Source organism: Chamaea fasciata, unplaced genomic scaffold, assembly GCF_029207755.1.
Source record: "Chamaea fasciata isolate MVZ Bird 193981 ecotype frontalis unplaced genomic scaffold, bChaFas1.0.hap1 SCAF_249, whole genome shotgun sequence".
NCBI lineage: Eukaryota > Metazoa > Chordata > Aves > Passeriformes > Sylviidae > Chamaea > Chamaea fasciata.
The window spans coordinates 89,720-109,045 of record NW_027094334.1 but is presented as its reverse complement, the minus strand read 5'-3'; the positions used below and the strand labels follow the sequence as shown (position 1 = coordinate 109,045).

General features: G+C 57.5%; 3 protein-coding genes and 2 non-coding genes across 7 annotated transcripts; 4 read left to right on the top strand and 1 right to left on the bottom strand.

Moving 5' to 3' along the window:
• Positions 1 to 4: 4 nt before the first annotated feature.
• On the top strand, positions 5 to 6,131 carry TFPT (TCF3 fusion partner). Its single transcript, XM_066208441.1, has 7 exons — positions 5 to 95; positions 888 to 1,023; positions 1,065 to 1,161; positions 1,545 to 1,615; positions 2,207 to 2,276; positions 4,160 to 4,378; positions 5,536 to 6,131. Exons 2-7 carry the CDS (start codon positions 890 to 892, stop codon positions 5,638 to 5,640), a joined length of 696 nt encoding a protein of 231 aa, XP_066064538.1. The 5' UTR covers positions 5 to 95; positions 888 to 889; the 3' UTR covers positions 5,641 to 6,131.
• A 30-nt stretch (positions 6,132 to 6,161) lies between these two features.
• On the bottom strand, positions 6,162 to 10,133 carry NDUFA3 (NADH:ubiquinone oxidoreductase subunit A3). The gene is made up of 4 exons (XM_066208440.1): positions 10,036 to 10,133; positions 9,364 to 9,438; positions 9,207 to 9,284; positions 6,162 to 6,790 (listed from the first exon to the last, which is right to left on the bottom strand). The coding sequence occupies exons 1-4, from the start codon at positions 10,043 to 10,045 to the stop codon at positions 6,699 to 6,701; spliced, it is 255 nt and encodes an 84-aa protein (XP_066064537.1). The 5' UTR covers positions 10,046 to 10,133; the 3' UTR covers positions 6,162 to 6,698.
• On the top strand, positions 10,128 to 13,134 carry LOC136305029 (basic salivary proline-rich protein 1-like). 3 transcript variants are annotated; one of them, XM_066208436.1, is made up of 4 exons: positions 10,128 to 10,224; positions 10,654 to 10,744; positions 10,839 to 12,297; positions 12,340 to 13,134. In XM_066208436.1, exons 2-4 carry the CDS (start codon positions 10,669 to 10,671, stop codon positions 12,872 to 12,874), a joined length of 2,070 nt encoding a protein of 689 aa, XP_066064533.1. In that variant the 5' UTR covers positions 10,128 to 10,224; positions 10,654 to 10,668; the 3' UTR covers positions 12,875 to 13,134. The 3 variants fall into 3 exon arrangements, with proteins under 3 accessions (XP_066064533.1, XP_066064531.1, XP_066064532.1); XM_066208434.1 differs by having other exon boundaries at positions 10,129 to 10,224; positions 10,839 to 13,134; XM_066208435.1 differs by lacking the exon at positions 10,128 to 10,224 and having other exon boundaries at positions 10,403 to 10,744; positions 10,839 to 13,134.
• Positions 13,135 to 18,177: 5,043 nt separating this feature from the next.
• Positions 18,178 to 18,250, top strand: TRNAK-UUU (transfer RNA lysine (anticodon UUU)). The gene has a single exon. It is a non-coding gene; the product is annotated as a tRNA-Lys (tRNA).
• A 158-nt stretch (positions 18,251 to 18,408) lies between these two features.
• Positions 18,409 to 18,480, top strand: TRNAQ-CUG (transfer RNA glutamine (anticodon CUG)). Its single transcript has one exon. It is a non-coding gene; the product is annotated as a tRNA-Gln (tRNA).
• Positions 18,481 to 19,326: the final 846 nt, after the last annotated feature.

Here is a 19,326-nt window from a genome sequence, read left to right as displayed (position 1 = left end):
CGCCCGCCGTCTCCCCGTTCCCTTCCTCTCCCCTCGGGGTCGCGGCGCTGCGGGCCGGGAGTGACGTCATCGGCCGGGAGGGACGTCATCGGGCGGTGCGTGACGTCACGGGGGCGGGGGTGGGCTACTGGGAGCGACTGGGATGAGCCTTGGGAAGGCCGGGAAGGATTTGGGGACCCCCGGGGTGAGTTTGAGACCCCCGGGGTGGGTTTGGGGTCCCCCGGGCTGTTTTCGGAGTCCCCCAGTGTGTTTTCGGGGTCCCCCTGGGTGTTTTTGGGGTCTCTTTGGCTGTTTTCGGGTCCCCTGACCCCCCCGTGTCCCCCCAGGCATGGCGGGGATGTTTTTGGGGCCTCTCTGGGTGTTTTTGGGGACCCCCAGGCTGTTTTCGGGGTCCCCCAGGCTGTTTTTGGGGTCTCTTTGGCTGTTTTCGGGGTCCCCCAGGCTGTTTTCGGGGTCTCTTTGGCTGTTTTTGGGGTCCCCAGGCTGTTTTCGGGGTCCCCCAGGCTGTTTTCGGGGTCTCTCTGGCTGTTTTCGGGGTCCCCTGACCCCCCCGTGTCCCCCCAGGCATGGCGGGGATGGTTTTTGGGGTCCCCCAGGCTGTTTTTGGGGTCTCTTTGGGTGTTTTTGGAGTCCCCCTGGGTGTTTTTGGGGTCCCCCAGGCTGTTTTTGGGGTCTCTCTGGGTGTTTTTGGGGTCCCCCAGGCTGTTTTTGGGGTCTCTCTGGGTGTTTTTGGGGTCCCCCAGGCTGTTTTTGGGGTCTCTCTGGGTGTTTTTGGGGTCTCTTTGGCTGTTTTCGGGGTCCCCCAGTGTGTTTTTGGGGTCTCTTTGGGTGTTTTCGGGGTCCCCCAGTGTGTTTTCGGGTCCCCTGACCCCCCCGTGTCCCCCCAGGCATGGCGGGGGTGTCGTTCGAGGAGTTCTCGGCGCCGCCGGGCTCGGAGCTGGCGCTGGAGCCGCTCTTCGGGGGGAACATTCTGGAAAGCGAAGGGGGAGCCCGAGGGGGGGCCCCGAGGGGGGGGGAGGGGCTGGAGGGGCAGCCCCTCCCCTCCCGCCCCAGCCCCGCCCCCGGCGCGAGAAGGGGGAGGGGGAGGGGGAGAGCCCCGAGCGGAGGCGGCGCCGCCTGAAGCTGCAGGCGCTGGGACGGCGCTGCCGGGAGATCCGGCAGGTGAGCGGGGCGGGGCCGGGACACGCCCCCAGGGAGGGGACACGCCCCACCGGGGGGTGTGTCTGGAAAGGGGTGGGCGTGGTTATGCCATGGTGGGTGTGAAAGGGTGGACACGCCCACAAAATGGCGGAGGCACACCCGAAATGGTCGACACGCCTCTTGCAGGGATGCCCCGCCCCTTTCGTCATGGGTCGGTCCCACCCACCTTAAGGCCACGCCCCGTTTCACGGCTCAAACCGCTTTCCCCATCCAGACCGCGCCCCTTTCATATGGCCACGCCTCCTTCCCCCTCAGTCCCATCCCCAGGCCACGCCCTCTTTAGAGCACCTGTCCGGAGTTGGCCACGCCCCTCTGAGCCACGCCCACTGTGGCCCCTCCCCCAGGTGAACGCGCGGGCGCTGCAGCGGCTCCGGCAGGTGCAGAGAGTGACCAGGAGGCTGCAGCTGGAGCGCAGGTGGGGACACGCCCACACACACCTGGGACACGCCCACACACCTGGGACACGCCCACACACACACCTGGGACACACCCCCACACACCTGGGGCACGCCCACACTCACCTGGAACACCCACACACACCTGGGACACGCCCACACACACCCGGAACACGCGCACACACACCTGGGACACACCCACACACACCTGGGACACGCCCACACACACCCGGGACACACCCACACACACCTGGGACACGCCCACACACACCCGGGACACGCCCACACACACCCGGAACACGCCCACACACACCTGGGACACGCCCACACACACCTGGGACACGCCCACACACCCCTGGGACACGCCCACACACCCCTGGGACACGCCCACACTCACCTGGGACATGCCCACACACACCTGGGACACGCCCACACACCCCTGGGACACGCCCACACTCACCTGGGACACGCCCACACACACCTGGGACACGCCCACACACCCCTGGGACACGCCCACACTCACCTGGGACATGCCCACACACACCTGGGACACGCCCACACACCCCTGGGACACGCCCATTGAGGCCACGCCCATCCGCCCCTCCCCGCAGGTTCCTGATGCAGGTGCTGGACTCGCACGGGGATCGCTACCGGCAGGGACAGCTCACGGTGCTGCTGCAGGTGCGGGGCCCCAAAATCACCCCGAAACCTCCCAAAATCACCCCAAAAATCACCCAAAAAACTGCCCCAAAATCACCCCAAAACTGTCCCAAAATCATCCCAAAAATCACCCAAAAAACCGCCCCAAAATCACCCCAAAACCCGCCCCAAAATCACCCCAAAAACCACCCCAAAACTGCCCCAAAAATAACCCCAAAAAATCACCCAAAAAACTGTCCCAAAATTACCCAAAAACTGCCCCAAAATCACCCCAAAACTGTCCCAAAATTACCCCAAAACTGCCCCAAAATCACCCCGAAACCTCCCAAAAACCACCCCAAAATCACCCCAAAAACCGCCCCAAAATCACCCCGAAACCTCCCAAAATCACCCCAAAAATCACCCAAAAAACTGCCCCAAAATCACCCCAAAAACTGCCCCAAAATCACCCCGAAACCTTCCAAAAACCGCCCCAAAATCACTCCAAAAACCGCCCCAAAATCACCCCCAAAACTGCCCCAAAATCACCCCGAAACCTTCCAAAAACCGCCCCAAAATCACTCCAAAAACCGCCCCAAAATCACCCCCAAAACTGCCCCAAAATCACCCCAAAACTGCCCCAAAATCATCCCAAAAACTGCCCCAAAATCACCCCAAAAATCACCCCAAAATCACCCAAAAACTGCCCCAAAATCGCCCCAAAATCACCCAAAAATCACCCTAAAAATCACCCCAAAAACCGCCCCAAAATCACCCCGAAACTGCCCCAAAATCACCCCAAAAACCGCCCTAAAATCACCCCGAAACTGCCCCAAAAACTGCCCCAAAATCACCCCAAAAATCACCCAAAAAACTGCCCCAAAATCACCCAAAAACCGCCCCAAAAACTGCCCCAAAATCACCCCAAAAATCACCCCGAATCTGCCCCAAAAACTGCCCCAAAATCACCCCAAAACTTCCCCAAAATCACCCCAAAAATCACCCCCAAAACTGCCCCAAAACCACCCAAAAACTGCCCCAAAATCATCCCAAAAACTGCCCCAAAATCACCCCAAACTGCCCCAAAATCACCCAAATACCGCCTAAAAATCACCCCAAAATCACCCCGGGACCCCCAGACTGACCCCTGGGACCCCAAAATCCCCCCCTGACCCCCCAGACCCAAACCCGGACCCCAAACCCCCCAAATCCCCCCAAATCCTGACCCCAAATCCCCCAAATCCTGACCCCAAACCCGACCCCAACGCCCCCTGACCCCAAATCCCCCAAATCCTGACCCCAAACCCCCCAGACCCCGCAAACCCCCCAAAACCCGACCCCAGACCCCCCAAACCCCCCAAATCCCCCAAACCCTGACCCCAAACCCCCCCTGACCCCAAACTCCCCCCAGACCCCCCAAAACCCTGACCCCAAACCTGACCCCAAACCCCCCAAAACCCGACCCCAGACCCCCCAAACCCTGACCCCAAATCCCCCAGACCCCCCAAACCCCCCCAGACCCCCCAAACCTGACCCCAAATCCCCCAAACCCCCCAAATCCCCCAAACTCGACCCCCAACCCCCCCTGACCCCAAACCCCCCAAACCCTGACCCCAAACCCTGACCCCAACGCCCCCCGACCCCAAATCCCCCAAACCCTGACCCCAAACCCTGACCCCAACGCCCCCCGACCCCAAATCCCCCAAACCCTGACCCCAAACCCTGACCCCAACGCCCCCCGACCCCAAATCCCCCAAACCCTGACCCCAAACCCGACCCCAACGCCCCCTGACCCCAAATCCCCCAAACCCTGACCCCAAACCCGACCCCAACGCCCCCCGACCCCAAATCCCCCAAACCCTGACCCCAACGCCCCCCGACCCCAAATCCCCCAAACCCGACCCCAACGCCCCCTGACCCCTCAGTCCCCCCAGGACGAGGCGGGCCCCGCCGGGGGGGTCCCGGCCGCCCCCACCCCCGGCAACGCCGAGAACGAGCCCCCCGAGAGGGGCGGCCCCGCCCCGCCCCCCGCCCCGCCCCCCGAGCCCCCCCCGGAGCCCCCCGGGGCCAAACGGCGCCGCCGCGACCCCCGGGGGGGACGCCGGGGGGGGGGACCCCAAAACGGCCCCGGGGCCACGGGACAGGTAAAGGGGGACGGGGGGGGGGGGCTCGGAGGGATTGGGGGATTTGGGGGGGGGTTTGGGGGGATTTGGGGGGATTTAAAGAGATTTGGGGGGATTTGGGGGGATTTTGGGGGGGATTTCGGGAGATTTGGGGGGGGTTGGGGGGATTTTGGGGGATTTTTTGGGGGATTTGGAAGGATTTGGGGGGGTTTGGGGAGATTTTGGGGGGATCTGGGGATGATTTTGGGGGGTCCAGAGGGATTTGGGGGGGGCGGTTGGGGGGGATTTGGGGGGGATTTGGGGGGATTTTGGGGGGATTTGGGGGGATTTGAGGAGATTTAGGGGGGGTTGGGGGAATTTTGGGGGATTTGGGGGGATTTTGGGGGGGATTTGGGGGGATTTGGGGAGATTTAAAGAGATTTTGGGGGGATTTGGGGGGGATTTGGGGGGATTTTGGGGGGATTTTGGGGGGCTCTGGGGATGATTTTGGGGGGTCCAGAGGGATTTGGGGGGGCGGTTGGGAGGGATTTGGGGGATTTTGGGGGATTTTGGGGGGGTTTGGGGGGATTTTGGGGGAGATTTTGGGGGATTTTGGGGGGGCTTGGGGGAATTTTGGGGGATTTTGGGGGATTTTGGAGGGGTCATAAAGATTCGGGGGGGGTGGGATGATTTTGGGGGGATTGGGGGGATTTAGGGGATGATTTTTGGGGGGGGTCAGAGAATTTGGGGGAGGTCGGGGCTGAGATTTTGGGGGCTTCGGGGGGATTTTGGGGGGTCTGGGGCTGATTTGGGGGGGTCCAGAGGGATTTTGGGGGATTTGGGGGGATTTTGGGGGATTTTAGGGGATTTTGGGAGGTTTTGGGGGGATTTTGGGGGATTTTGGGGGGATTTTGGGGGATTTTGGGAGGTTTCGGGGGGATTTGGGGTGATTTTGGGGGGATTTTAGGGGATTTTGGGAGGTTTTGGGGGGATTTTGGGGGATTTTGGGGGGATTTTGGGGGAATTTTGGGGGATTTTGGGAGGTTTTGGGGGGATTTTGGGAGGTTTTGGGATTTTGGGAGGTTTTGGGGTGATTTCGGGGGATTTTGGGGGATTTTGGGGGGATTTTGGGAGGTTTTGGGGGATTTTGGGGCCGATCTTTGGGGTCTGACCCCTCCCCCCCCTTTTTCTCCCCACAGCCCAAGGTGGGGGAGGGGTCGGCGCTGGGCCCCTCCCCCACCTGGGGCCCCCCCAGCCCCCCCGAAAAGGCCCCGAGGGGCCCCAAATTCTCCGACTTCGACTGAGACCCCCCCCAAAAAAAAAACCCCTCCCCGAATTTCTCAATAAACGACAAAAAAAATTCCAAATTTTGGGTTTTTTGCCTCAAAATTCCGCCCCGAAAAAAAAAAAACCAACCCCAAATTCCTCAATAAACGACAAAAATTCCGGAATTTTTTTGGCCCCGGAGTTTCAGAGAACTGCCCCCAAAATTCCCGCGGGAATCCCAGGATTTTCCACGGAAACCCCAAATTTTCTCACAGAAATCCCAAAAATTCCCAGAAAAACACTGAAATTTTCCACAGAAACGCCCAAAATTCCCAGAAAAACCCCAAAATTTTCCACGGAAATCCCAAATTTTCCACCGAAATCCCAAAACTCCCACAGAAACCCCAAATTTTCTCACAGAAATCCCCAAAAAACCCCCAAAATTCCCAGAAAAACCCCGAAATTTCCCAGAGAAACTCTGAAAATTCCCCCAAAAATCCCCCAAAATCCCAAAATCCCCCCAAAAACCCCCAAAAACCCCCAAAAAACAACAAAAAACCTGATTTAAACTTTATATTTTTCGTGTTTCCACACCTTGGGGAGACCCCCCGAAACCCATCTCAGGGCTGAGGGGATCCCCCAAATTTGGGGATTTTTTGGGTGTAAATTCCTCAAAATTTTGGGGATTTTTTTGGGTAAATTCCCCCAAATTTGGGAATTTTTTTGGGGTACATCCCTCAAAATTTGGGGATTTTTTGGGGGTAAATCCCTCAAAATTTGGGGATTTTTTGGGGGTAAATCCCTCAAAATTTGGGGATTTTTTTGCGGTAAATTCCCTCAAATTTGGGAACTTTTTGGGGGTAAATCCCTCAAAATTTGGGGGATTTTTTGTGGTGAATCCCGCCAAATTTGGGAATTTTTTTGGGGTGAATCCCCCCAAATTTGGGAATTTTTTTGGGATGCATCCCTCAAAATTTAAGGATTTTTTGGGGTAAATTCCCCCAAATTTGGGGATTTTTTTGGGGTGAATCCCCCCAAATTTGGGAATTTTTTTGGGGTGAATCCCCCCAAATTTGGGGCATTTTTTGGGGGGGTTTCAGAGGTTCTTGAGCCACTGGAGGTCGGGTCCCTCCTTGTCGCAGGGGTGGGACGGGACGTGGGGCACGCTGCCGTCGTCCCGCACCGGAACTGAAAAATCGGGGGGAAAAAATTTGGGGGGGAATTCTGAGGTGATTTGGGGGTTTATACAAAGGTGGGTAGAAAGGAAAATTTTAGGGGAATTTTGGGGGATTTTTTAAGGTGATTTGAGGGAAATTTAGGGGATTTTTAGGGGATTTTTAGGGGATTTTTTGGGGATTTTTAGAGGATTTTTAGGGAATTTTAAGAGGATTTTTAGGGAATTTTAAGAGGATTTTTAGAGGATTTTTAGGGGATTTTTAGGGGGTTTTTAGGGAATTTTTAGGAGACTTTTAGGGAATTTTTAGGAGACTTTTAGGGGATTTTTAGAGGATTTTTAGGGGATTTTTAGGGGATTTTTAGGGGCTTTTTTAGGGGGTTTTTAGGGAATTTTTAGAGAATTTTTAGGGGACTTTTAGGGGATTTTCAGGGGGTTTTTAGGGAATTTTTAGAGGATTTTTAAGGAATTTTTAGGAGATTTTTAGGGGATTTTTAGGGAATTTTTAGGGGATTTTTAGGAGGTTTTTAGGGAATTTTTAGGGGATTTTTAGAGGATTTTTAGGGGATTTTTAGGAGATTTTTAGAGAATTTTTAGAGGGTTTTTAGGGAATTTTTAGAGAATTTTTAGAGGATTTTTAGGGGATTTTTAGAGAATTTTTAGGGGGTTTTTAGGGAATTTTTAGAGAATTTTTAGGGGACTTTTAGGGGATTTTCAGGGGGTTTTTAGGGAATTTTTAGAGGATTTTTAGGGGATTTTTAGGGGATTTTAGGGGATTTTTTGAGAATTTTTAGCGGATTTTTAAGGAATTTTTAGGAGATTTTTAGGGGATTTTTAGGAGGTTTTTAGGGAATTTTTAGGGGGTTTTTAGGGAATTTTTAGAGACTTTTTAGGGGATTTTTAGGGTGATTTTTAGGGTGATTTTTAGGGTGATTTTAAGGGATTTTTCGGGGTCCCAGCAAAGAATTTGGGGATTTTTAGGTGGTTTTGGGAAGGATTTTGGAGGATTTGGGGGGATTTGGGGGTTTATACAAAGACAGGTAAAACGCTCGATTTTAGGGGATTTTTAGAGAATTTTTAGGGGATTTTTAGGGAATTTTTAGGGGGTTTTTAGGGGGTTTTTAAGGCATTTTTAGGGGATTTTTAGAGCATTTTTAGAGAACTTTTAGGGGATTTTTAGGAGATTTTTAGGAGATTTTTAGGGGATTTTTAGGGGATTTTTAAGGCATTTTTAGGGGATTTTTAGAGGATTTTTAGAGAACTTTTAGGGGATTTTTAGGGGGTTTTAGGGAATTTTTAGAGAATTTTTTAGGGCATTTTTGAGGTGATTTTACGGGATTTTTAGAGAGAGATTTTGGTGATTTGAGGGAATTTTTCGGGGTCCCAGATGGGAATTTAGGGGGAATTTTAGGTGGTTTTTGGGATATTTTGGGGCTCCACACCAGGGCAGGCGTAGGGCGCGGTTTGGGGATATTTTTAGGTTTATTTTGGGTTTATTTTGGAATATTTTGGGTCCATTTTGGGATATTTTGGGGCTCCACACCAGGGCAGGCGTAGGGCGCGGTTTGGGGATATTTTTAGGTCTATTTTGGGTTTATTTTGGGATATTTTGGGTCCATTTTGGGATATTTTGGGTCCATTTTGGGATATTTTGGGGCTCCATACCAGGGTAGGCGTAGGGCGCAGTTTGGGGATATTTTTAGGTTTATTTTGGGTCCATTTTGGGATATTTTGGGATATTTTGGGGCTCCATACCAGGGTAGGCGTAGGGCGCGGTTTGGGGATATTTTTAGGTTTATTTTGGGTTTATTTTGGAATATTTTGGGTCCATTTTGGGTTTTTTTGGGGCTCCATACCAGGGCAGGCGTAGGGTGCGGTTTGGGGATATTTTTAGGTTTATTTTGGGTTCATTTTGGGATATTTTGGGTCTATTTTGGGATATTTTGGGGCTCCATACCAGGGTAGGCGTAGGGCGCGGTTTGGGGATATTTTTAGGTTTATTTTGGGTTCATTTTGGGATATTTTGGGTCTATTTTGGGATATTTTGGGGCTCCATACCAGGGTAGGCGTAGGGTGCGGTTTGGGGATATTTTTAGGTTTATTTTGGGTTTATTTTGGAATATTTTGGGTCCATTTTGGGTTTTTTTGGGGCTCCACACCAGGGCAGGCGTAGGGCGCGGTTTGGGGATATTTTTAGGTTTATTTTGGGTCCATTTTGGGATATTTTGGGATATTTTGGGGCTCCATACCAGGGTAGGCGTAGGGTGCGGTTTGGGGATATTTTTAGGTTTATTTTGGGTCCATTTTGGGATATTTTGGGTCTATTTTGGGATATTTTGGGGCTCCACACCAGGGTAGGCGTAGGGCGCGGTTTGGGGATATTTTTAGGTTTATTTTGGGTCCATTTTGGGATATTTTGGGGCTCCATACCAGGGTAGGCGTAGGGCGTGGCGCGGTTGATCATCCCCGAGTATTTGGTGTAGGGGCTCAGCAGCGGCGACAGCAACGCTGAGGGAAGGGGCACAGGGGGGTCAGGGGGGCTCCAGAGAACCCCCAAAACCCCCCAAAAAACCCCCCAAAACCTCACCCAGGGCAGCGATGCCGAGGCTGGCGGCGATCACGGGCTCCTTGGCCCACAGGGTGCGCAGGGCATTGCCCAGCCCTGGGGGAAAAAGGAGCTCACAGACCCCGAAACGGCCCCAAAAACATCCCCAAAACACGCCCGGGCTCAAAGTTCCCCACAGAATTTACCCCAAATCCATCACCCCATTCCGAGGAAACCCCCCCCAGTCCCCTCAGGATCTCCCATTTTTCCCCAAAATCCCCTCAGAACTTCCCAGTTTTGCTCGAAACTCCCTCAGTTTTCCCAAAAATCTCCTCAGGACACCCCGATTCTCTCCCCCTTTGCACCCCCAGCACCCCCTGAACCCTTTTAAACTCCCTCAATCCCAACCCGGAACCCCCAATTCCCCCCAATTTTCCCCCAAAAATCCCTCGGAAACCCCCGGGTTCCTCCCCAATCCCCTCAGGACACCTCAATTCACGTTCCAGCCAAGGAGCCCACAAACCCAAACCTCCTCAATCCCAACCCGGAGCCCCGAATTTTCCCCCAATTTCCCTCCCCAAATCCCCTCAGGACACGCCAATTCCCCGCCGTTCCAGCCCAGGAGCCTCCAAACCTCCTCAATCCCAACCCGGAGCCCCGAATTTCCCCGATTTTCCCCGATTTTCCCCCAAATTTCCCCGTCCCCTCACTCACGTCCCGCCATCCCCTCTCTCCCCCCACTACTCCCGGCACCAAGGGCGTCCGCGGGCGGCGCTGTCGCGATGACGTCACGCGGCGGCGCTGAGAAAGTGACGTCGCGGCCGGCGCGCGGTGGGCGTGGCCTGGGCGTGGCCTGGGCAGGAACCGAAAGGGAAAGTGGGGGAGGGGCGCGAGGAGAGCGCGGTAAAGGCGGGGGGAAAGGGGGGGGAGGGGAGGCACCCCCCCAAATTTTTTTTAGGGTGGGGAAGGGTCTCCAAAGTGAGGGGAGAAGGGGGAGGATCCCGATTTGGGGGGATTGGGGGGGCGGGCGGAGGGGAACGGGGAGGTCCCAAATCCGGCGGGGAGAGAAAAAAAAAACAAACCACCCCACCCTCCCCCCCGAATTTATGGTGGGGGAAAACGGGGTCCCCAAATTAAGAGGGTGGGAGGAAAGACTCTGGTTCGGAGCTGGGGAGAGGGTCCCCAAATTGGGGAGGGGGAGAGAGAGAGGTGAATCGGGGAGGGTCTGAGCCGAATGCGGGGACGGGGGGGGGGGGAGGGTGAATTTTAACAAGGGGCTCCCCCAATCTGCGCCCCCCCCTCCCCAAATTTTGTGTCTCTCCCCCTCCTCAGAGACCCCTCCCCGCCATGGGGACCCTGCGCTGGCTGGAGGGCGAGGGGCTGGACACGCTGGACCTGCTGGTGCCCTGGCGGGACCACCGAGGTACGGACTGAGGGGAGAGGGGAGCACCCAAGGGTGGCCTCAAAACCCCTTGACGCCCATTTTTTCTTTGTCCCCCCCCCCCACTCCTTCCCAGATGCCGAGGAAGAGCCTTGGGAAGTGCCGCGGCGCCGGGGGGGACCCGCGCCCGGGGGGGCACTCAAACCTCGGGATGCCACCACCCCGACAAAAACCAAGAGAAAAACCGCCCGGGGACCCCCCCAAAAAACCCGCGGGACCCCCAAAGTCCCTCCCCAACCTCAGAAACTCGCCCAGGTGTGCACCCAGAGCTCCAAAATCCCCTCGGGGACACCCCGAGTTCCTTCCCTGAGACCCCCCGGTGACCGTCCCCAGCCCTGGGGGTCCAAAGCTTCTCCTTGGGGCCACCAGAGTCCCCTGAGGGACCCCCAAAGTGTCCCCCCTCAGCTTTCCCTTCAGGATTTCCCTCCGCTCTCCTCTCAGTGCTTCCCTCGGGAGTTCTCTCAGCGTCCCCCTCAAGATTCCCTCCCGGTTTCCCCTCAGAATTCCCCTCAGAATCCCTCTCACCGTTCCCCTCAGGATTTCCCCCAAGTTTCCCCTCAGGATTTCCATCACAATCCCCCTCAGAATTTCTCTCAGCTTTCCCCTCAGCGTTCCCCTCAAGATTTCCCCCCGGTTTCCCTTCACCATTCCCCTCAGGATTTCCCTCAGGATTCCCGTCACAATCCCCCTCAGAACTTCTCTCGGCTTTCCCCTCATCCTTCCTCTCAGGATTTCCCCCCGGTTTCTCCTCAGAATTCCCCTCAGAATCCCTCTCACCATTCCCCTCAGGATTTCCCTCAGCGTTCCCTTCAGCGTCCCCCTCAGCTTTCCCCTCACCGTTCCCCTCAGGATTTTCCTCAGAATCCCCCTCAGGATTTTCCTCAGAATTCCCCTCAGGATTTTCCTCAGAATCCCCCTCAGGATTTTCCTCAGAATCCCCCTCAGGATTTTCCTCAGAATCCCCCTCAGAATCCCCCTCAGGTTCCCCCCGAGGATTCCCCCCAGCTTTCCCCTCAGGAGCCGTCGGGCGCTGACCCGGACGCGGTGACGCTTTCCCGCCAGCTGCGGGCGCTGCTGCGCACGCGCCCCGCGGGGCTCTCGCTCTTCCAGCTCCGCGCCGCCTACAGCGCCGCCTACCGGCGCCCGCTGCCCATGGGAAGCGCCGCCTCCGCCCGACTGCGCCTGCGCCACCTGCCGGGAGCGCCGCTGCGGCTGCGCGGGTGCGGCGTGCAGATGCGCGTGCTGCCCCCCAGCGGCGCGGAGGACCCCGAGGAGGAGCCGGCGGGGCCGGGGGAGGGGACCCCCCGAGCGGCGTCGCCCAATCGCGACAGGACCCCCCCGGGGACCCCCGGAGCGGCCAGGGGGGTGACCCCCGAAGTGTCGCCGAGCTCTGTCAAACCCAGTGTGGCGATGTCGCCACCCCCTGTCACCCCTCGTGTCGCGACCCCCGCCGTGTCCCCAACCTCTGTCGCCCCCCGTGTCGCCACCCCCGCGGCGTCCACGAATCCTGTCGCCACCCCCGCAGCGTGCCCAGCCTCTGTCGCCTCCCGTGTCGCCACCCCCGCGGTGTCCCCAACCTCTGTCGCCTCCCGTGTCGCCACCCCCGCGGTGTCCCCGAATCCTGTCACGACTCCCCCGATGTCCCCAACCCCTGTCGCCGCCCGCGTCGCGACCCCCACGGTGTCCCCACCTTCTGTCACCCCCCATGTCGCGACCCCCACGGTGTCCCCACCCTCTGTCACCCCCCATGTCGCGACCCCCAGGCTGTCTGGGATCCTCCCAGTGTCTCCCTCCCGTGTCGTCGGGACCACCACGACATCCCCCAATCCTGTCAGCACCCCCCCAATGTCCCCGACCTCTGTCGCCCCCCATGTCGCGACCCCCAGGATGTCTGGGATCTTCGCAGCGTCGCCCTCCCGTGTCGCCACCCCCGTGACGTCCCCAAATCCTGTCACCCCCCGTGTCGCGACCACCACGGTGTCCCCACCCCCTTATTTCGGGACCCTCCCGATGTCGCCAAGTTCTGTCGCGACCCCCAGGCTGTCGCCGAGTTCTGTCGCCGCCCCGGTGTCGCCTCCCCCCAAACCCGCCGAGCGCTGCGTTCTCCTTTAGGGGGTTTGACCCCAAATCCGGCGATTTTCACCCAATTCGGGCCTTTTTTCACCCAAATCCGCCGCCTTTTTCAACCGATTTCGGCCCATTTTGCCCCGAAATCGGGGCGGGTTTTGAGCCGATTTCGGGGTGATTTTAACCCCCAAAAAATTAATAAAAAATCGGGTTTTACCCCCAAAAAATGAGCGTTTTGAGCCGATTTCGGGGTGATTTTAACCCCCCAAAAAATTAATAAAAAATCGGGTTTAAGCCCCAAAAAATGAGCGTTTTGAGCCGATTTCGGGGTGATTTTAACCCCCCCAAAAATTAATAAAAAATCGGGTTTTACCCCCAAAAAATGAGCAATAAAAGGTCGACGATTAAAGCTCATTAAGGGGTTTAATTAGAGGAGGGGTCGCCGCATCGCCGGGGGGTGGGGTGGGGGTCGGGGGGTTTTTTTGGGGGGATTTTGGGGGGTCCCGTCGGTGGGGGAGGGGCTCCGAGGGGCGGGGCCTGTGGAGAGAAGGGGGGAGGGTCAAGGAGGGTCCTGGGACCCCCAAAAAATCCCCAAAATTCCCCCAAAATCCCCCAAATCCCCCCCCCCAGGGCCGTATTGATTGTCCTCTTTTCCTGCCCTAATTAATACCGGGATTAATTAATTAATGAGAGGGGAGGGGCACAACCTTCCAGATCTCCCTTCCCCCAAAATCCGCTCGAAATCCCAAAAAATGAAATCCCAGGGACCCCCAAAATCCACTCAAAACCCCCGAAAAATCCCCCGAAAATTCACTCCAAACCCCCCAAAATTCATCCAAAATCTCACAAAATTCACTCAAAACCCCACAAAATTCACTCAGAATTCCCCAAAATTCATCCAAAATCCCCCAAAATTCATCCAAAATCCCACAAAATTCACCCAAAATCCCCCAAAATTCACCCAAAACCCCACAAAATTCACTCAGAATTCCCCAAAATTCATCCAAAATCCCCCAAAATTTATCCAAAATCCCACAAAATTCACCCAAAACCCCACAAAATTCATCCAAAAATCGCCAAAATTCATCCAAAATCCCCCAAAATTCACCCCCCAAATCCCCCAAAATCCCCCCAAAATCCCCCCAAATCCCCCAAAATCCCCCCAAAATCCCCCCAAAATCCCCCCAAAATCCCCCAAAATCCCCCAAAATCCCCCCAAAATCCCCCCAAAATCCCCCCAAATCCCCCAAAATCCCCCAAAATCCCCCCAAAATCCCCCCAAAATCCCCCAAAATCCCCCCAAAATCCCCCAAAATCCCCCCAAATCCCCCCAAACCCCCCCAAAATCTCCCCAAACCCCCCAAAATCCCCCCAAATCCCCCCAAACCCCCCCAAAATCCCCCCAAAATCCCCCAAAATCCCCCCAAACCCCCCCAAAATCCCCCCAAACCCCCCCAAAATCCCCCCAAAATCCCCCAAAATCCCCCCAAATCCCCCCAAACCCCCCCAAAATCCCCCCAAAATCCCCCAAAATCCCCCCCAAACCCCCCTTTACCTTGCCTGGGGGGGCTCAGAGCAGCAGCAGCAGCGCCCCAGCCCCAAGAGGAGCCCCCCCAGTTCGGGGGTCCCCGGGGGGTTTTGGGGGGCGGCCGAGGGGGACCCCCGGGGACATTGGGGGGGCTGCTCGGCCGGGGGGGGCTCCGGGCTCCAGGCCAGCTCTGGGGGGGACACGGAGGGGGGGGGGGTCAGGGGGGGATTTTGGGGGATTTGGGGGGATTTGGGGGGTTTGGGGGGGTTAAGGTGGGATTTTTGGGGTTCAGGAGGAATTTTGGGGGGATTTGGGGATTTGGGGGGGTTCAGGAGGGGATTTGGGGGGTTTTGGGGGTAGGTTGGGGGTTTGGGGGGGGATTTTTGGGGTTCAGGAGGAATTTTGGGGGGTTTGGGGGTGTTAAGGTGGGATTTTTGGGGTTCGGGAGGAATTTTGGGGGGATTTGAGGGGTGCTTTGGGCGGTACTAGGGTGGGAATTTTTGGGGTCCCACTCCCCGGGGGGGGTCCCACAGCCGGGTTTGGGGGGCTCAGAGGGATCTCAGGGTGGGGTTTTGGGGGTTTTTGGGGTCCCACAGCCGGGTTTGGGGGGCTCAGAGGGATCTCAGGGTGGGATTTTTGGGATTTTTGGGGTCCCACAGCCGGGTTTGGGGGGCTCAGAGGGGTCTCAGGGTGGGATTTTTGGGATTTTTGGGGTCCCACAGCCGGGTTTGGGGGGCTCAGAGGGATCTCAGGGTGGGGTTTTGGGATTTTTGGGGTCCCACAGCCGGGTTTGGGGGGCTCAGAGGGATCTCAGGGTGGGGTTTTGGGGGTTTTTGGGGTCCCACAGCCGGGTTTGGGGGGCTCAGAGGGATCTCAGGGTGGGATTTTGGGGTTTTTGGGGTCCCACAGCCGGGTTTGGGGGGCTCAGAGGGATCTCGGGGTGGGGGTTTTGGGATTTTTGGGGTCCCACAGCCGGGTTTGGGGGGCTCAGAGGGATCTCAGGGTGGGGTTTTTGGGATTTTTGGGGTCCCACAGCCGGGTTTGGGGGGCTCAGAGGGATCTCAGGGTGGGGTTTTTTGGGATTTTTGGGGTCCCACTCACCGGGGGGGTCCCGCAGCCGGGTTTGGGGGGCTCAGAGGGATCTCAGGGTGGGATTTTGGGATTTTTGGGGTCCCACTCACCGGGGGGGTCCCGCAGCCGGGCCCGCAGAGCCCCCAAGGCCCGGCTCAGGTTGCGCAGCGTCCCCTCGAGCCGCGCGTTCTCCCCCCGCAGCCCCCGCAGCGTCTCCTGCAGCTGGAAAGGGCCCCCCCGCCCCAAAACCAGCACGGCCGCCAGCGCCACGGCCCCCCAAAAACCCATGGCCGCCCCCCGAGCTGATATCGACCCCCCCCGAGTCGTCACTGAGCCCCCCCGAGCTGATATCGACCCCCCCACAGCGTCATTGATCCCCCCCCGAGTGTCATTGATCCCCCCCTCGGTGTCACTGAGCCCCCCCAGGATTCCATTGATCTTCCCGCAGCGTCGCTGACCCCCCCCACGAAATTCCATTGATCCCCCCCACTTGATCCCGCCCTTTTCCCCCTCACCTTTCCCGCCCTTTCCCCCTCACCTTTCCCGCCCTTTTCCCCCTCACCTTTCCCGCCCTTTTCCCCCTCACCTTTCCCGCCCTTTCCCCCCCTCACCTTTCCCGCCCTTTCCCCCTCACCTTTCCCGCCCTTTCCCCCTCACCTTTCCCACCCTTTCCCCCTCACCTTTCCCGCCCTTTTCCCCCCTCACCTTTCCCGCCCTTTCCCCCCTCACCTTTCCCGCCCTTTCCCCCCCTCACCTTTCCCGCCCTTTCCCCCTCACCTTTCCCGCCCTTTCCCCCTCACCTTTCCCACCCTTTCCCCCTCACCTTTCCCGCCCTTTTCCCCCCTCACCTTTCCCGCCCTTTCCCCCCTCACCTTTCCCGCCCTTTTCCCCTCACCTTTCCCGCCCTTTCCCCCCTCACTTTCCCGCCCTTTCCCCCCTCACCTTTCCCGCCCTTTTCCCCCGTCACCTTTCCCGCCCTTTCCCCCTCACCTTTCCCGCCCTTTTCCCCCGTCACCTTTCCCGCCCTTTCCCCCTCACCTTTCCCGCCCTTTCCCCCCTCACCTTTCCCGCCCTTTCCCCCTCACCTTTCCCGCCCTTTTCCCCCGTCACCTTTCCCGCCCTTTCCCCCTCACCTTTCCCGCCCTTTCCCCCCTCACTTTCCCGCCCTTTCCCCCCTCACCTTTCCCGCCCTTTTCCCCCTCACCTTTCCCGCCCTTTTCCCCCCTCACCTTTCCCGCCCTTTCCCCCCTCACCTTTCCCTCCATTTCCCCCTCACCTTTCCCGCCCTTTCCCCCCTCACCTTTCCCGCCCTTTCCCCCCTCACCTTTCCCTCCATTTCCCCCTCACCTTTCCCGCCCTTTTCCCCCCTCACCTTTCCCGCCCTTTCCCCCTCACCTTTCCCGCCCTTTCCCCCTCACCTTTCCCGCCCTTTCCCCCCTCACCTTTCCCGCCCTTTTCCCCCGTCACCTTTCCCGCCCTTTCCCCCTCACCTTTCCCACCCTTTCCCCCCTCACCTTTCCCGCCCTTCCCCCTCACCTTTCCCGCCCTTTCCCCCCTCACCTTTCCCGCCCTTTTCCCCCCTCACCTTTCCCGCCTTTCCCCCTCACCTTTCCCGCCCTTTCCCCCTCACCTCCCTCCCCTTTCCCCTTTCCATTTCCTCTCCCTTTCCCCCTCCTTTTCCCAGCCATTTCTCCCCTCCCCACACCCCCGAGGGAGCCTCGTAGATCGTCATTAACGCTGCAGTTGTTTGGTGGGGGGGAAGGGTTTTTTTTTGCGTTTGTTTGCTTTGTATCACATCCTAGTAAAGAACTGCTATTCCTATTTCCCAAATCTTTGCCAAAGAGCCTCTGATTGTAATTTTACCTGGCAGACACCTGTCTTCCTAAACCAAGACATACTGTTATGGTTATTGTTGTTATTATTAATAATGGTAGTAGTAGTAATAAAAATTATTTTGGAGTAAACCCCGGCAATCCCTCCCTCGGGGAGCAGGAAGGCAACGAGCAGCTCTCAGGACAGCCAGGGGGCGGTCACTCGGGGTTTTTTTTGGGAAAAAAACCCAAATCGAGTCGTTTCTCTCCCGCTGCACGGACGTGGGTTTTCGGAGAAGACTTTTGAGGACTTCTGGGGTTAAATCGAAGGGAAAAAAGCGGCAATTCCATATTCCGGGCGGCCCTTCCTGCTGAGGTCCGCCCCGCTCCGCCTCATCCTTGCCCCAACCCCGGAGGTTTTTTCACATAAAACCCCCCAAAACCTCGGGTTTCTCCCTAAATATCCACTTAATTTTGCCCCCGTGCCATCAACAAACGCGAGCCCGGATAACCCAGAGCGCCAGACTTTTAATCTGAGGGTCTTTTGAGGACTTGCGGGGTGAAAAATCGAACCGAAGAAGCTGCACTTCGGTATTCCCGGAGGCTTTTTCACTTTAAATCCCCGGAAATCCTCAGATTTCTCCCGAAAAACCAACGTAAAAACATCAGGTTTTCCCTAAAAACCCGGTTAAACCCGGCGTGTGGCACCACCAAGCAGGAGCCCGGAATAACCCAGAGCGCCAGACTTTTAATCTGAGGGTCTTTTGAGGACTTGTGGGGTGATAAAAAAAAATCGAACCCAAGAAGCTCCATTTCCATATTCCGGGCGGCTTTTTCACTTCAAATCCCCGGAAAGCCTCAGAATGTTTGCTAAAAACATTTTATTTTTTTTTTCTGAAAACCCACTTAAAGCCGGCCTGTGGTTTCAGCGCAGAGGAGCCCGGATAGCTCAGTCGGTAGAGCATCAGACTTTTAATCTGAGGGTCCAGGGTTCAAGTCCCTGTTCGGGCGGCGGCTGCTCTTTTGCCGTTTTCCCCCGGCGGCTCTCGGGGGTCTCCGTGCCCCGGCCCCGCTCTCCCCCCGCCCCCCGGCCCGGGGGTCTCCTTTTCCCGGCGGAGGGAGCGGCCGGCGGAGGGCTCAGGGCGGGGCGCGGGGGCGCAGCGCGGGCCGGTCCCATGGTGTAATGGTGAGCACTCTGGACTCTGAATCCAGCGATCCGAGTTCGAATCTCGGTGGGACCTGCGGTTCCTTTTAGCGGGGCCGCCTCCGCAAACGGGAACCTGTCCCGCGGAGAGGGGTGGCCCTGGTGTCCCTTTCGTGCCCTGGTGTCCCTTTTGTCCTCCGTGTCCTGCGGAGGGGGGTGTCCCCTGTGTCCCCTGTGGCCTTTTGTCCCTGTTCTGCGGAGCGTGGTGTCCCCTGTGTTCCCTTTGTCCCTAGTGTTCCCGGCGTCCCTGTCCTGCGGAGGGGGGTGGCCCTGTGTCCCCGGTCTCCCCTTTCTCCCGGTGTTCCCGGTGTCCCCGGTATCCGATGCTTCGTCGTGGGGACCGCAGGGGACACTGGCGTGATGAGGACTCTGTGCATGGATGCCACATCTCCGCTCTTTCGGGGACCTCGTGTGACACCCCCCCTTCCCTCCCGCCGGGATCTCCGTGTGCCCTCTGACACACGAGACACCTCACACGGTGTCACCTCGAACCGCGGTGACCCCAAGCGGGTCGACACTGAGCCCTCTCCACCCCAAAATTGCGAAACCCCCGCCGCGAGCAAAGGGCGGTGCCCGGGCAAAAAAAAATAAAAAATGAAAAATCCTCGCGGCGCTCGGGGCGGTTTGAAATCCGAGGCAGAGGTGAGGCCGTGCCCAACCTGCTGAGTTAGGGAACAAAATCAATGATCCGCGTCCCGACACGCAGCTCGCCTTTTGTGCCGGCGCCGAGGGAAAAGTGCCGTTTGTGCGGCGGGGCAGCGGCCCCGGGCCGGGCCGGGAGAGGGGAAGATGCCGCCGGTGTCCGGGGAAACGGGACGGGAAGGGTCGGAGAAAGTCATAAAGGCCAAAGGGGGGGGGGACACACGATTTCCCGTTGTTTTAC

Coding starts and splice junctions, on each gene's coding strand:
- TFPT (XM_066208441.1), top strand. CDS start 890: ATGGCGGGGGTGTCGTTCGAGGAGTTCTCGGCGCCGCCGGGCTCGGAG. Junction 1,162..1,544: donor GCTGCCGGGAGATCCGGCAG/GTGAGCGGGGCG, acceptor CCCCTCCCCCAG/GTGAACGCGCGGGCGCTGCA. Junction 1,616..2,206: donor AGGCTGCAGCTGGAGCGCAG/GTGGGGACACGC, acceptor CCCTCCCCGCAG/GTTCCTGATGCAGGTGCTGG.
- NDUFA3 (XM_066208440.1), bottom strand. Junction 9,285..9,363: donor CCTCGGCATCGCTGCCCTGG/GTGAGGTTTTGG, acceptor CCCTTCCCTCAG/CGTTGCTGTCGCCGCTGCTG. Junction 6,791..9,206: donor CACGCCCTACGCCTACCCTG/GTATGGAGCCCC, acceptor CCGATTTTTCAG/TTCCGGTGCGGGACGACGGC.
- LOC136305029 (XM_066208434.1), top strand. CDS start 10,669: ATGGGGACCCTGCGCTGGCTGGAGGGCGAGGGGCTGGACACGCTGGAC. Junction 10,745..10,838: donor GCCCTGGCGGGACCACCGAG/GTACGGACTGAG, acceptor ACTCCTTCCCAG/ATGCCGAGGAAGAGCCTTGG.